The sequence below is a fragment of the Lacerta agilis genome, chromosome 1, assembly GCF_009819535.1.
Source record: "Lacerta agilis isolate rLacAgi1 chromosome 1, rLacAgi1.pri, whole genome shotgun sequence".
Lineage (NCBI taxonomy): Eukaryota > Metazoa > Chordata > Lepidosauria > Squamata > Lacertidae > Lacerta > Lacerta agilis.
In genome coordinates this window covers 106,884,206-106,899,127 of record NC_046312.1, presented here as the reverse complement: position 1 = coordinate 106,899,127, position 14,922 = coordinate 106,884,206, and the positions used below count along the sequence as shown (strand labels likewise).

At 44.7% G+C, this 14,922-nt stretch overlaps 1 protein-coding gene across 3 annotated transcripts in view; it reads left to right on the top strand.

Annotated features, from left to right (window-relative positions):
- Positions 1-5,326: 5,326 nt before the first annotated feature.
- The window catches only part of TTC21B (tetratricopeptide repeat domain 21B), a 33,090-nt gene continuing 23,494 nt past the window's right edge, over positions 5,327-14,922 (top strand). For all 3 annotated transcript variants that reach the window (XM_033166391.1, XM_033166390.1, XM_033166387.1), the window contains exons 1-8: positions 5,327-5,456; positions 6,660-6,789; positions 7,512-7,622; positions 8,980-9,146; positions 10,409-10,531; positions 11,087-11,244; positions 12,496-12,580; positions 14,100-14,198. In XM_033166391.1, coding sequence (XP_033022282.1) covers positions 5,436-5,456; positions 6,660-6,789; positions 7,512-7,622; positions 8,980-9,146; positions 10,409-10,531; positions 11,087-11,244; positions 12,496-12,580; positions 14,100-14,198 — 894 coding nt within the window. In that variant the 5' untranslated portion in view covers positions 5,327-5,435. The remainder of the gene's footprint in view (positions 5,457-6,659; positions 6,790-7,511; positions 7,623-8,979; positions 9,147-10,408; positions 10,532-11,086; positions 11,245-12,495; positions 12,581-14,099; positions 14,199-14,922) is intronic.

Sequence of the window (14,922 nt, the reverse complement as noted above, 5' to 3'; positions counted from 1 at the left end):
GAGTCTGCACTGACACTGTGACTCTCAGCCTCCAGCCCTGTCCTGGAAGAGCCTCTTTCTTCTGACCCCCCACCCCCACCCCCTTTGATTGCTCAAACCTCCTGCTTCTAGCACCTCCCAGATCGTCCCTTCCCCAGACTGCTCCCCAGTGTCCCACCACCACAACCCAGGGTCTAAGTCATCTTCTGTGTTAGGGTTTTGCATCTTTTGAAGAGCGAAAAAGAGGACACATTTGCCAACTTCTAACTACAGGTTGCTTTGAAAACTCTCGTTTTAAATACCCCTACTATGTGTAGGCTATAGAAACCGTGATATTTTGCTAGTAGCAATGTTCTTAACTTTCAACAATAAAATAATAATAATAATAATAATAATAATAATAATAATAATAATAATAATAATAATAAATATTGCTCCCTCACTTGCCACAGGAAAGTATTTGGGCTCATGTTCACATCTTTGTGAACGTAAGTGTGCACAGAACAATTTGTTAAACTGTTTAACATGTACATATGGACTCTCCTTAAGGGCAGGGAGATGTTAACTCTTGCCCTCCCAGACTCCTTCTCCAAGATCTTGTAGCTGAGCCAGCGTCCTTTTAGTTTGGCTGTAAGAGAAGGGATTTATATAGTATGTAGTTTGTTTAAGATGCTGCTGTGTTGTGATTCTCTGCTGCAGACTAGCTTAGCCGAGTGCCTTAGATCTGAGTCTAATACACTAGAAAAAAAATTATTGAGTTACAGTAAACAAAAACAAAAAACCCCAGACATTTTGCCAAATTTTAAAAATCGGCCCAGACAGAAAATTTAATTCTGAAAAAGAGGACATGTCCAGGGAAAAAAAGGACATATGGCAACCAGACCTGGAAAAGAGGGCGTGTCCTGGAAAAAGAGGACATATGGCAACCCTCCCTGGGGGGTTCTTGGGCAGGTGCCACCCACATTTCCTCAACAAACCAATCCCGGACACTGATGTAAATAGGAACATAACTAAGTAGTGATTTCAAGCCCACTTGCATGGAACAAAGTTCCATTGATATTAACAAGAGTTCATTCTGAGAAAATTGCCCCAATTGCGCATGCGAGATATTTTTGGGCTGAGTGCCAGGTGTATGGCTCCTGCATTTGGTACCAGAGATTTTGTATTCAATTTCCACAGTGCTGGACCAAGATTCTCACCCACAGTGGTGAGCTAATCAGGTGGTCAGCACTGTTTGCACTACTGACAGCCAAGGCTGTTTTTCAGCACCATCTGATGATCAACAAGCAATAATGATAATAATTTGTACACTTAGGCAAATGATAATAATTTGTACACTTAGGCATTCCACCCTTTTGTTTCAAAAAAAAATTAAGTGCGTGCACGCCGCCTGTTATGTGAGCATCTCAATATCAACAAATCATACAAAAGACATAAAATATAGTACAGAATCACAAAACAACAATTAAAATAATAATAAACAATAGGCAACCATCAAGCGGTTTAAAAATTGTTAAAAGATCTGCAACAGCAAAAGACCAATAGCCACGATGTTGCCAGAATGCGTTCCTCAGCAGATAAAGGTTCCCCACTCATGGTTTAGATTCCCCCCCCCCTTGCAAGCACTTCCCAGAGCAAATGGTGTGAAATCCAAGATTCTACCTTTATTTTTCTTATGAAAAGGTTTATTGATATTGATGTAAAACTGGATCTTGTAACTTCTTATATCTTGCTTATTTGGATGGACTGGGGCTGTGAGGAAAAAAGGGAAGCAGAAAAAAAAGATAAAGTGGCCATGCTTGTGCTCAGAGCATGATCATACTCATACTGATCTTGTTTAAAATGTTGTTTTGTTTTAGTTGTTTAAAGCACACTGTGTCTGCATGCAAGTCGGTGGAGCAGTTTGTTGACTCCAATGCCAGATGTGTCTCAGGACGAGGTATGAGATGGAGACAGATTTTCATTGGGGCCAGTGGAAGGATTCGATCCTCCCCCTACATCCTTTCAGCACTCATGATCATGACTGCCCCCTGCTGCAGTTGTGGGGGAGAGAGAGAGAGAGAGAGAGAGAGAGAGAGAGAGAGAGAGAATATGCATAAATATAGCCTAAAGGCAATGCTATTTTGAAAGGAAAGCACTAAAGCAACAGCTGATTCCTGGAGAAGCGACAGAGGGTGTAGGAAAGGGAATGGCTAGAGCATGGATAGGCAAACTAAGGCCCAGGGGCAGGATCCGGCCCAATCGCCTTCTAAATCTGGCCCACGGACGATCCGGGAATCAGTGTGTATTTACATGAGTAGAATGTGTGCTTTTATTTAAAATGCATCTCTGGGTTATTTGTGGGGCATAGGAATTCATGTGTGTGTGTCCCCAAATATAGTCTGGCCGCCCACATGGTCTGAGGGACAGTGGACTGGCCCCCTGCTGAAAAAGTTTGCTGACCCTTTGGCTAGAGCAATCTATACAAGCCATTACTGGCCGGACTAACAACTGAAATGATGTTTCGTTCATGCAGGTCCCACGTATAAAGTGCACGAACAGAGCATGCCTATGCTGAACACAATAAACATCCAGTTTAGATGTTTGATTTCATGGGATTTACTTAATATATTATATTATAGAATATTGTAATAGACTGATTGTATTGTCCATATGCTGTTCTCAAATGCACCTCCTAAACTCACCCATAACCATGGTTGGAATACAGAATCAGAGAGTTCGAAGGGACCTTGAGGATCCAACCCCCTGCAATGCAGGCATATGCAGTTGTTCCTTGTGGGGATCGAACCTGCAACCTTGGCCTCATCAGCACCATGCCCCAGTCAACTGAGCTACCAGAGGCAAGTACTGCTGTAGCTAACGACATACCACAGAAACATTATGTTGATATGCTTGTAACACCCTTGTTTTTTTCAGTGTTCTATTAACATTCTCTCCCTTTTACAGAGCAGTGTAAGGATTGTGTGGGTGTTGCCTTTCCCTCTCCATATTTGTGCTTGGCTTGAGAGGTGAGGGGTGATCCATTCACTTGGCTTTCTACCGTGTGCATTATGTGCAATGGTCAGCACCGAGTGCCTGCCTGAAGTGTGCAAACAGGTTTTAAATATTAATATAATCTCCAGAGAAGCAGAGCTTCCAGAGAGATCCTAACCATGCCCCACTCAGAAGAAATTCCTGTTGAAGTCCATGGGGGTCAGGATTCCGGCCACAGCCTGTGCTGTGCCAATAAAAACAACAACAAAAAGACACTCAAGGTGAGTCAAAGATGCACTAATTTATTGTGGTGATCTCTTCAGATGTATACGGTGATCTGTAGTTGGCAGGCAGCTTTTGTGCGGTGGTGGACCTACATTTTGGGGTCCCTGAAGCTTGAACTGTCAAGAGGGCCCCTTCGCCACCAGCAACAAGGTCTGGATAACCACTGTTCTCCTCTTCAATGCGGTTGTTCCACAACAGATCACTACACCTTTACAACATCTGTGCTACTGACTCTCAAGTGTTCGGATTGTTGAAATATATACAAAATCATTGTCGTCATCATCATCATGTTTGTGTCATGCACCTCAAATTGGGTCTACTAGACCCAAAATCGTTAAGCAATGTGGACTAAAATCACTTCTGGGGCCCCTCTGGGATTAGGGCCCTCCTTAAATTTAAGCTTCAATTTAAGTGTGTGCAAACACATGCAAAATACGCAAATATACATTTATCTACATACGCGACCATAGAGGACAGGAAAGTTAAGCTACGAGAGTCAAATGGTCGTGAGATACATGGTTTTTCTATGCAAAGCTCAATTATTCACAATATAATCATACCACTAATAACATCAGAACAGTAGCGCGCGGGCCTTCTGCAGCAAAAAGAGAGAGGGAGAGCACGTTTTTTTAAGGCGCTACAAGACTCTTCGTTATTCACAGTAAAGTTGATGGGTGATATAAGACAGTCTCGTTCTGCTATGCTAACTATATAACCGTATAACTATATAACTGTTCTTGGAGGAGAAGGGGGTTGAACAACGCTTGCTGAAGCTGCTGCAGAGTTGCTACTTGAGCGCGCGAGCGCCCGCTTTTCGTTGCAGCAAAACCCTGGGACTTCTGACGACCCCTTTGCCGTCTCCGGCGTAAGCCAATAGAAAACTCACTCCGGGGTCCGCTCCTCTCCATAAAAGCGAACCTCCAGCCAATCAAGTGCCAACACAAGATGTCGACGAGCGAACCTTCCCATCGCCGGCGGCGCTCAAGAGCTTCCCTTCTGATTCACGGGGAGGAGGAGAAGGAGGAGGAACGCGTAACACCGCATTTCCGGCTCCCGTTGGAATGAAGGAGAAATTCCTGCATGCGGGCTCAGAGCCCAGCGCGCGGGTCTGCAAACGACGGCGAGCGCAAAACTGGCGCCTGAGACGTGCGCTGTGTTTAAGACAGCCCAACCTGGACGGATACCCCCGCTCCTTCCCCCGAAAAGAGCTACCATTTACATATGTCCTGATAAAAGTATCATGGGCAGCAGCACACAGAAAAAGAGAGGGGACGGTACTATCACAAAAGCATTGATTCTGCTACCCCAGGATTCTGTCCTCGTTTTGTTTGGAAAGAGGATCTGATGGTATATATATATAAAAACCCAACAAACGAAAAGGAGTTTAATTTTCTCTTATTTTGCTTGCCTTTAAAAACAACAACAACAACACCACGACTCGCTTGGGTAGATCATGGGCGCGAGGAGCCAGCTTCCACCCCACCCCATGGACCACAAAGTCTGGCAGCTTTAGGGTTGTTTCCTGCATTTGTAGAACCTGACATACGAGACAAAGTGCAAGGCTGCTATTTTTACGCATCCTCGGTGAGAAGCTGGCATCCCTCAGACCCCTTCAGTGTTTTCCTTTTTGCACCTTCCCAAAAACCCGGAACGCCTGAAAAGCTTCACGCTCAGTCGGCAGAGCATGAGCCTCTTAATCTCAGGGTCGTAGGTTCCAGCCCGACGTTGGGCACAGATTCCTGCATTGCAGTGGGTCGGACCAGATGGCCCCGCGTGGTCCCTTCCAACTCTGTAATTCTATGATTCATTACAAAGCGAGGCGTGTGTGTGTGTGTCAATCGAAGCACCTCCCCACCCCGGGACCCACTCCTTTTTCCCCAAGGTAACCCATGGGAGCCCTCTTCCTCCCCAACCCCAGCCTGCGCATCCAGCACCGCGTTCAAGTGGGAAGCAGCACCGAAGATGCGCAGTCCCGTCCACGGGAGCTCGCGCCGTAATAAAAGCATCGCGCTTTTCAAGATGCCCCCGGTGCGAAGGCTAATGAGGGTTGGTTTGGGTTCTTTTTTTTTTCCTTGCTGCAATGAATTAGCAGGGCGAGGAGGACCGGCCTGGCAAGGCCCACCCTTCCCTTCCTCAGGAACCGCCCCTGGACGCTGCTGCAGTCGCGTTAGCAACCAGGGCCGCTGCTTCCGGCAGCCATGGATCCTTCCTTGCTGCAGGTTTGTCAAGAGGCGCTTCGGCTCGTCCCTTCCCTCCTATCCGCGAGCGAGATTTCCCGTTCTTTCCTCCCGCGCCCGCGCCCCTCTCCTCTCGGGAAACGCGCCACTCTCGGCGGCTTCTGCGCTCCTCCTTTTCTCCCCCCGACGTTTTGGAAAGCTCCCAGCTCTCGCGTAACAAAGCAAGCAAGAGATGGGCGGGGGAGGGGGGGAGGCAGCTTTCTTTTTCTCTCCCTTTGGAAGTAAGACCAAATGAACCGAAACACCCATCACCACAGAATAGAATTATTGAAATGACCCCGACGGTCATATAGTTCAACCCCCCCTTTCAATGCAGGAATCTTTTGCCCATCGTGGGACTTGAACCCATGACTCTCAGATTAAGAGTCTGATGACCGACTGAGCTACAAATGCCAGTATTTCTGGGCTGAACATCTGAACCTCCTTCAGGTATCTTACATGTGTTTTTAAACGCCAGCACACGCGTATTTAGGAGGACTGCTGCATGTTATACTTTCTGCAGGAAGCATGGAGAAGGGTGTGTGTATCTTCTGCTGTGAACGTGCAAAGTGCTTCTGCCACTGTCTTTAAACATCTGTGTGCATCTGCACTTGGGAAGCATGAAGGGACAGTGTGTTTTTTTATTCCTGCATTGCAGGGGGTAGGACTAGATGACCCTTGGGGCCCCTTTCAACTCTACCATTCAATGTTTCTGTAAAGTAAACAAGCATGAGGGAGCAGCAGCCAGCCTAGGCTCTTCTTCCGTTACATAAATTACAAAGCAGCAAATTGTGGGTTTGTCACTGTGTGCGTACTCAAAAGGCAGCTCCCTGATGAGTGTACTGTATATATATGTTACATATGTTTGCCAGTACCAACTACCACACTGACTCTGCACTTTTAGGCACACACTTGAAACTTCTCAGGAACAGGATTTGGCCCACTCTTAGAAGAGATCTACAGGACTCAGTCATATCCTGCTTCCCGGCACAATGGGAACGTCTGCAGAAAGAGAGGGTTGCATATTTATTTATTTTTATCCCACATTTAGGCAAGATAAAGATAGCTCCCAGAGTAAGCTTGCAGATCACACTAACTTCTCATTTCATCTCAACCATATGGCAGTGGAAGTGGCTCTCCTAACTCAATGGTCTCAGTTTTATTAGTATTTACACCTGTGTGATTGTATCCATCATTTACTTGCAGACGCTCATTAATTACTATTGCCAAGAAGGCTACTTCCGCCATGTTCAGACACTTGCCAGCGAAGGCCTCAAGTTGTTTGGCAATGACCCAGGCTTCGTTTTTTACCGCATTTACGGCAGGCTGATGGAAGGTAAGGCTTTTGACTGAATATCTTCCGAAACGTTAAACCCCGCTGATTTTGGCAGGTCTACTCAAGAGCATGACGGAGTATGCTGGATACCACCCAATGTAAAGATATGCAGAGACATGTTTTAGTTTCATCAATAATTCTGTAGTGGGCAGTGGGGACCTCCTGGCAGAGGAGTCGCCGCCGCCGAATGGGAAGGCGAGTGGGTTGATGCTATGCAAACACACTTGTAGAGCATCCCTTGCCCGTGCCTCCCTCCTAGTGAGCAGCAGCACCTCCACTGTTGGGAGGTCAGGTAAGCACCCTCCACCACACTGCGGGAATATTAGAGTACTTAATAACTGAGATGTGCAGACTAGGGGGGACGGAAGCCCTGTATAGGGAAGCCTTTCAGTGTGTAATGTTTTATTGTGTTTTTATATCTGTTGGAAGCCACCCAGAGTGGCTGGGGCAACCCAGTCAAATGGGCAGGGTACAAAGAAGGAAATTATTATTTATAAGGAGGAGCATCTGCTTTGCTTGCAGAAGGTCTGAGGCTCAGTCCCCAGGCATCTCCTAGCAGAGCTATCTGTCTGAAATCCTGGAGGACCACTGGCATGTGAGTTAGACAGACCAAGGGTCTGGCTTTTGGCACGAGGCAGCTTCCTGTTTTCCTCTGCTTGATGAAGCACGTATTCCATCGCACCAGAAAATGCAACTTAACCTTCTTGAATTTGATTCCTTAGGGCACGTTCAAGAGGCTCTTCTCGACCTCGAACCTCTTAAAAACAAGCAGGACGTATCCCTTTGCACAATGATGGCACTGATCTATGCCCATAAAAAAACCTCAAATCCAGGTACCGTTTGAACTATCTCTACAATGAATAAAGCCATGCGGACTTAGTGGTCCTGAATGGAGTAACTGTGCCCCTGAAGGACCAGGTGCACAGCCTGGGAGTCATTTTGGACTCACAGCTGTCCATGGAGGCGCAGGTTAATTCTGTGTCCAGGGCAGCTGTTTACCAGCTCCATCTGGTACGCAGCCTGAGACCCTACCTGCCCGCGGACTGTCTCGCCAGAGTGGTGCATGCTCTAGTCATCTCCCGCTTGGACTACTGAAATGCGCTCTATGTGGGGCTACATTTGAAGGTGACCCAGAAACTACAACTAATCCAGAATGCAGCAGCAATACTGGTGACTGAGAGCGGCTGCCGAGACCACATAACACTGGCCTTGAAAGACCTACATTGGCTCCCAATACATTTCCAGGCACAATTCAAAATGTTGGTCCTGACCTTTAAAGCCCTAAACGGCCTCGGCCCAGTATATCTGAAGGAGCGTCTCCACCCCCATTGTTCTGTCCAGACTCTGAGGTCCAACTCCAAGGGCCTTCTGGCAGTTCCCTCACTGCGAGAAGCGAAGTTACAGGGAACCAGGCAGAGGGCCTTCTCGGTAGTGGCTTCCGCCCTGTGGAACGCCCTCCCATCAGATGCCAAAGAAATAAACAAATATTGGAATTTTAGAAGACATCTGAAGGCAGCCCTGTTTAGGGAACCTTTTCATATCTGATGAATCATTGTATTTTAATATTCTGCTGGAAGCCCGCCCAAAGTGGCTGGGGAAACCCAGCGAGATGGGCAGGGTATAAAATATAAATTATTATTATTATTACTACTACTACTATGTAGTGAATTGTTAACACTTCCTTTCTATCCTGTTTCTTTCTATCCTGTTTAATGTGAAAGTATGTGGGGCCTTCAATAACATGTTGTGGCATAATATGACCTAATCGAAGTGTATCTGCTTAGAGTGCCTCTTCCAGAAAGCCATTGCACACACCCCCATTTATTCCCTGCCTCCCCATTTAAAATTGCTTGAGGCCGCAATCCTGCGCATGCACACACACGCCTAGGGGAAAGTGCCGCTGGTTTCAGGAGGGCGCTCGTCTGGGAAAGGGCAACTGAATTTGAACCAGAAATTTGAACCTTAGCTAGATAGAGGAATCGCCCATTTGAAGTTTAACAGCAGGAGGATCCAAAGCAGCTTTCCTAATATTTTTACTGTTAAACCATGGCGGCAGGGAGTTTGTCCCTGTTGCATGACGTCTTGCCATATATCTGTAGCATGTACCGAAGGCAGTAGGCCGAATCGGGCTGTTTCCCACACACCCACTGTTACGGTTTAAATAACCACCGCTTTACTGGTTTTCTTCAGATCGAGAAGCCATCGTGGAGCTGGATGCCAAGCTGAAGGAGCAACGCAAAGTAGCAGGGGAGCAGGCCTTGTATTTTGCAGGTTTGTTCTTGTGGCATATTGGGCGCCACGAGAAAGCCCGCGAATACGTTGACAGAATGATCAAGATCTCGAATGGCAGCAGAGAGGTAAGCCGCTTCCCATAGTCGCACTTGGTATCTCTGCTTGCTATAGAACGAGACTTGCTAGCCCTCAGCTATGTTGAGTCATCCTGCAGATCATAGCCAGTTATTACTGCTTCATTTAATGCTCAAGGAATATTTTGGCGGAATCAGTACTGTTAAAAACTAGCCTGATGGTTTCTCTTTAGTTAGCTGTTAAGCGTGTCTGGTTCATTAACCGAAATGAGTCACTAGCCAATAGCACTGTTTGAGGCAGCTAAGCCATCTAATGGGTCTGAATCACAGATGTTCCCAATGCTTGGGGTTTTCTTTGAGCTGCTGACACAGAAACGCCATGTGCTGTGCATGAACGTGGGTGCTTTCCCGTCAAGTTTAAATTGCAAAAATCGTGAATTTTGTTTTGAATGCTTTCTCGCCAGCCAGTTGCATACTAACAGCACGAAACATTAGGAGAATGATTGGAGTCAAATACATTATATGAAGGCCTTAGACTCTGGAGTGTATTAAGGCTTCTTGGCTCACAAATATTTTCTTCTAACCCTCTCTTCAACATTAGAACCTCTCAGCGAAGGCCTGAGGCTTCATCCTTCGCACGGTATAAAGAAGTTACATTGGAACTGGCAGAAGCAGAGTTTTAAATGGGAGCCAGTGTGGTGTAGTGGTTAAGAGTGGTAGACTCATAATCTGGTGAACTGGGTTTGCGTCCCCGCTCCTCCACATGCACCTGCTGGGTGACCTTGGGCTAGTCACACTTCTTTGAAGTCTCTCAGCCCCAGTCACCTCACAGAGTGTTTGTTATGGGGGAGGAAGGGAAAGGAGAATGTTAGCCGCTTTGAGACTCCTTCGGATAGTGATAAAGCGGGATATCAAATCCAAACTCTTCTTCCTCTTAAATGATTCTGCAGTTAGCGTTTTCCGTTTCTCTTAGTATAGATCTAAAGTAGCAGCATTGCAACAGAGGCTGTACTATGGCCACCCCAAAAGATGCAGATATGAACATATAAGAGTTCCTTGTGTTTCCATTATTGCTGCTTCCCAAGGATCTTGTGTGTGCAGATATTTGGATTTTCAGGATCTTGGCTCACCACGTTTCCTGGGTTCCCCTTTCAACATTTCATCTGGTGCCGTTCATATGGTATACCTAGTGTTTTGAACAGTACATTTGGAATTGCTGTTTTGGGTTTGGGTTTGGAAGGTTGCTGTTGAGATGGCTTTGAGCATGTTTGGCTTTCTCAGTCATGATTTTAAAATTTTGCTTTTCTTTGCAGGGATTGATTTTGAAAGGGTGGCTTGATGTCACCTCTGGAAAAGAAGCAAGTATTAAAAAAGCTGTGAAATATTTTGATGAAGGGCTGCAAAATGGAAATGATACCTTTGGCCTGATGGGTAAAGTAAGTCTGTTATTAAAATAGAAGCTTTCAATCCTTGCCTGTTGATAAACCACGATTGTGGCGTGTGCCATTGGATCTCACACAGATTGCTTTACACCTAGTCTGAGCTGCTTGATGTGAGCATCTGAATAAAGGGTCGGAGTTAGTCCCAAGCATGGGATGGGAACGCAGGTCTGAAAATTTTAGGAAACTGCTGGCTATCTCTTGTCATTTCATTATTTTGAATGGTACAGGTAATGTGGTGTTCTCTGCATTACATATGAGATCAGAGCCCATCCATGGTTGCATAAACTCAGTCTCCAACTGTTTTTGAAAACTACAACTCCCATCATCCCTAGCTAGCAGGGCCAGTGGTCAGGGATGATGGGGATTGTAGCCCCAAAACAGCTGGAGACCCAAGTTTGGGAAACGTGTATAGAGTTTCTGAAGAAGACTTTTGATGTGTTTGAGACTAGAATAATGTTGTTTAGGAAGGGAGCGGTACGTTCCGTAAAACATCTTTCCTTTCTGCTTGAAAGTGTAGAGGATTAAGGGTTTTCCTTCGTGTTTCATTAGGCACAATATTTTGAAATGCGCCAGAATTACTCAGGAGCTTTGGAGATGGTGAATCAAATAATAGCCCACGCGCCACAATTCCTTCCTTCTTTTATAAAGAAAATGAAGCTTCAGCTGGCTCTTCAAGAATGGGAACAGGCAACTGAGACTGCACAGAGGTGGGTTGTTATTGTTTTGGGATGGAAGCAGGAGGGCTCCAGTATCCTGCCCATAGCTGTCAACCCTCCCTGCTGTTTCCCAATGCTATAATAAGGGAATTTCCCGCAAAAAAGGGAAAGGTTGACAGCTATGATCCTGTCATAGTAGAAACAACAACAGACAGTCATGGTATCTGTACCTCAGAAAAAATATATAATCATGTATATCACTGGAACCATGTATATCACTAGCTGTATTGGAAGGATGTGAGTCTGAGGCACTGTGAATAGCTGAGTTATGTTTTCTTTCTTTGTTCTGATTTGATGGTGAGTTCATGAATTTTTTATTGTATAATTGAATTTTTATTGTATAATTGAATTTATATCTGTAGTGAAGTTGATGGTTTGTATTGTTGTTACCAAAGAAAAGTCCAGACCTTGAAGAAACCGTTGGTGAAACGGGAAGTTTGAAGCTAGCCACCCGTCGGGAGAACACACCCACATGTTGGAGGGACTCTGAATAACCTTCCCCAACATTGTGAGGATGGACCTACGCGTCTGATAGACATTTGCTATACCATCTTCATCATTATATTGAACATTATATGGCACTTTGTATTTTTGCACTTTGTACTAGCACTTTGATGATTTAAAGCATATATAGGTTTGCCTCTGATGAAATATTTATAAATGCCCTTTGCATTATGATATTGTCAGTTTAGTTTCATATTTATGCAATTCTTCCAGTGATATACAGTTTTGTATTTTTTCTGATGATCCTGTCATAGGCCTGGTGCCTCCTTCCCAAAGCCCAGGAAGCTTCTGCCCAGCTTAGGGATGGAGGCACCATGGTCTCTCTCTCTCTCTCTCTCTCTCTCTCTCTCTCTCACACACACACACACACACACACACACACCAATCACCCTCACAAGCTGGTGCCTCTGGCTCTTACTGTTCCTCTATGAAAATTTCCACCACACGCCACTGGTGGCAAGCAGTGCCTTGTTACCTTCTCACTTACCTTCTCTGCTTCTGCAGTGGATTGTAGGAGGTCTTGGAAGGTGGGGTTCAATTATAGGATGAGTTTTTGCTTGAGAGCAGAATGGATTGATGGGGCCTCTTGGACACTTAAGTGTTCTCTGTTTCATTGAACGCTAATAACTTGCCCAGGGAACTCCTTGTTCATTTGAGCTCTGGCCCTCTGTTACGTGAAAACATACACAGTAATCATTCGTGTTGTAAAGATACAGCTCCTGTCTCATTTTGTTCCAGGTTGCTGCAGAAAGATGCTCTTAATTTGGATGCTATAAAAATGGAGGCCATTCATTATTTGTGTAGGGAAGGAAATATACCTGAGGTCAGTACTTAATTTAACATCCAGGTTTGCTTTAAGTTACTAATTATTTAAATATACATATCCTGAACAAATGAAGAGCACAGTTTGTCGTTGGCATTTCTTCAGTGTCAAATAGTATCTGCTAATTGGGAAAATAATAGCTACAAACAGTGCAGTTCTATACATGTCTACTCAGATGTAGAACTCTGATGGGTTGCATCTTTAAAATCTTATATTCCAAACATAGGAAATTACAATTTCAGAAATAAGTGGTAACTTTAACTGTATTTTAAAGGCCGTACAGTACTAGACTTTCTGTTAATTAAATGGCCCATGGTAAGCACATTGTAAGAACATGCTTTTGAATTAAAAACAAATCAAGTTTTTGCGGTATGTACAACAATCCTGAGCGTAAGGAACCAAGTAAACTTATTGGGAGTTTGTACTTGAAGGGAGTAGGAGTCCTAACACCATCCGAAGGGATACAGGTTCCCCATCCTTGTTTTTGCTATACCACAAACTGAAGCTTAGGGAAGTTTCAGGAAAAATGTGATTTTTCTGTGTGGCAGAAGAGGGAATAAGGGTACTATGCCTCAAGAACCACATGCTGAAAATCCTTTGGAGACTAGTTGGATGGTTATTGTATCTTTGGTCTAATTCTTTATGAGGAGGCATTCCCCCCCCCTCCCAGTTTTCATTTTTTGGCTTTATTTTCCAGGGTGGAATGAAATCAAAGAGAAAGAGGTCTATAATAGTAAATTCAGTGTAGTCTTTGAAAGGTCAGATTCTAAAACCACACAAGGAACACTTAAAAGACAACTCCCGTTCTAGAAAAGTCAATGGAGATTATAGCAATAATATATTTTGACAGTTGAGTCCAGCTTTTTATAGCTTCAAGACAGAAAACAGTTTTTTTTTTTGCAAACGAGAGATGGATAATTGCTATAAAAAAATCAAATGTACTTTGCTTAACTTGAGGAAAATATATCTTTAAAAATCTGTTTGCAGGGCAGCTCTTCCAGTACATTATTCTCTGGAAGGTTGTAGCCATGTATTAGTTGTATGTGGCTGCTTCAGAGAAGGATTGCTTTTGATTATGATAATTGGAATGCAGCCATCCAAAGCTTAGCCTATGCTGCCCAATTAAGATATGTTTACTAGACCGGACTCAAAATATTCTTTTCTCCTGATGGCAAACATTTGATTTCACAAAGGACTTCTGCAAGGCTCCAGTCTAAACTCACGTATAAAGTACTGCGAAAGATGGAGTGTGTGTGCCTCATTTAGCTCCTAGGCATATTATTTAAGAGTATGTTTTCTTCTCTTGCTCTTCCGTAAGTGGAATGCCATTAAGCATGCATTTGTATATTACAGTACTCAGGTTAGCATACATTGCGCTGCTGCAATGCTTTCGGAGTGGGTTTGTGTAAAATGTGGCTGTTGGCATGAAGAACACATTGCAGATTCATATAAAATAATTTTATGGGACTCGGCTGTTCAAAACCCACAGATTTCCCTCCCCATTTTCTCCCTTCCTCAGGCTTCCTCAAAGTTGGAAGATTTGATTAGTGCGTTGGATAAGTTGGAACCGCATAACCCCCAGCTCTTCTGCAAAACGGCATTGGTGTTCAGCAGAACCGTAAGTGGACATTTATTTGAAAAGTAAACATGCGTAGACATTGATTGTGATCCTTTCGCTGTGAGCTGGTAAGTTATGGTGGCATTTCCCCTTCATTAAAATGGGAAGCCCCTGTATATGTTGGGTTTGGGTCGGTACCTATTGGGCACAAATAATCCTTGTACACAGATGTGTCTGAATCTTTTTAGTAGGCTCTAGGCTTGTTTAGCTGTGCACCAAAGTGCTCTAAGAGACGCACAGCTGTTTTTGTTTCAGAACGGAAGGTTAAGTGTTAACTTGGAATCTTTCTTTATAGTATGAAGTGCATTTTGATTATGATGGGAAATGAGCATTGGTTAATCTGTCGGTTCCCCCCCCCCACACACACACTCCAAAGGCCCCTTGTTTGTTGTGGTGGCTTCCCCTCTCCTCCCCCCCCCCACTTGCCTGCCCCCAAGGACTTTGTCTGTGGCGGCTGTCTTCTTGTGACAAATGGATTGCTTGACTCGTTCACCCTGAGCAAAAAAAATAAAAATAAAAATTGTGCCGAGTGGTGGCATATAAGTGGAGGTTGTGCTCATGGCAAATGCACGAGCTGATGTGTTTTGCCCTGAGCTGGGAGCTGTCAGGGGTTACAGAGGGAGGAATGTAGCTGCCATAAGCTATGTAATCATGTGCATGGGCTGCTTTTCTGAATTCAGTGGTGCACAGCAGCATGAGCAGAGCTGGGGAACTGGGTTTTTAC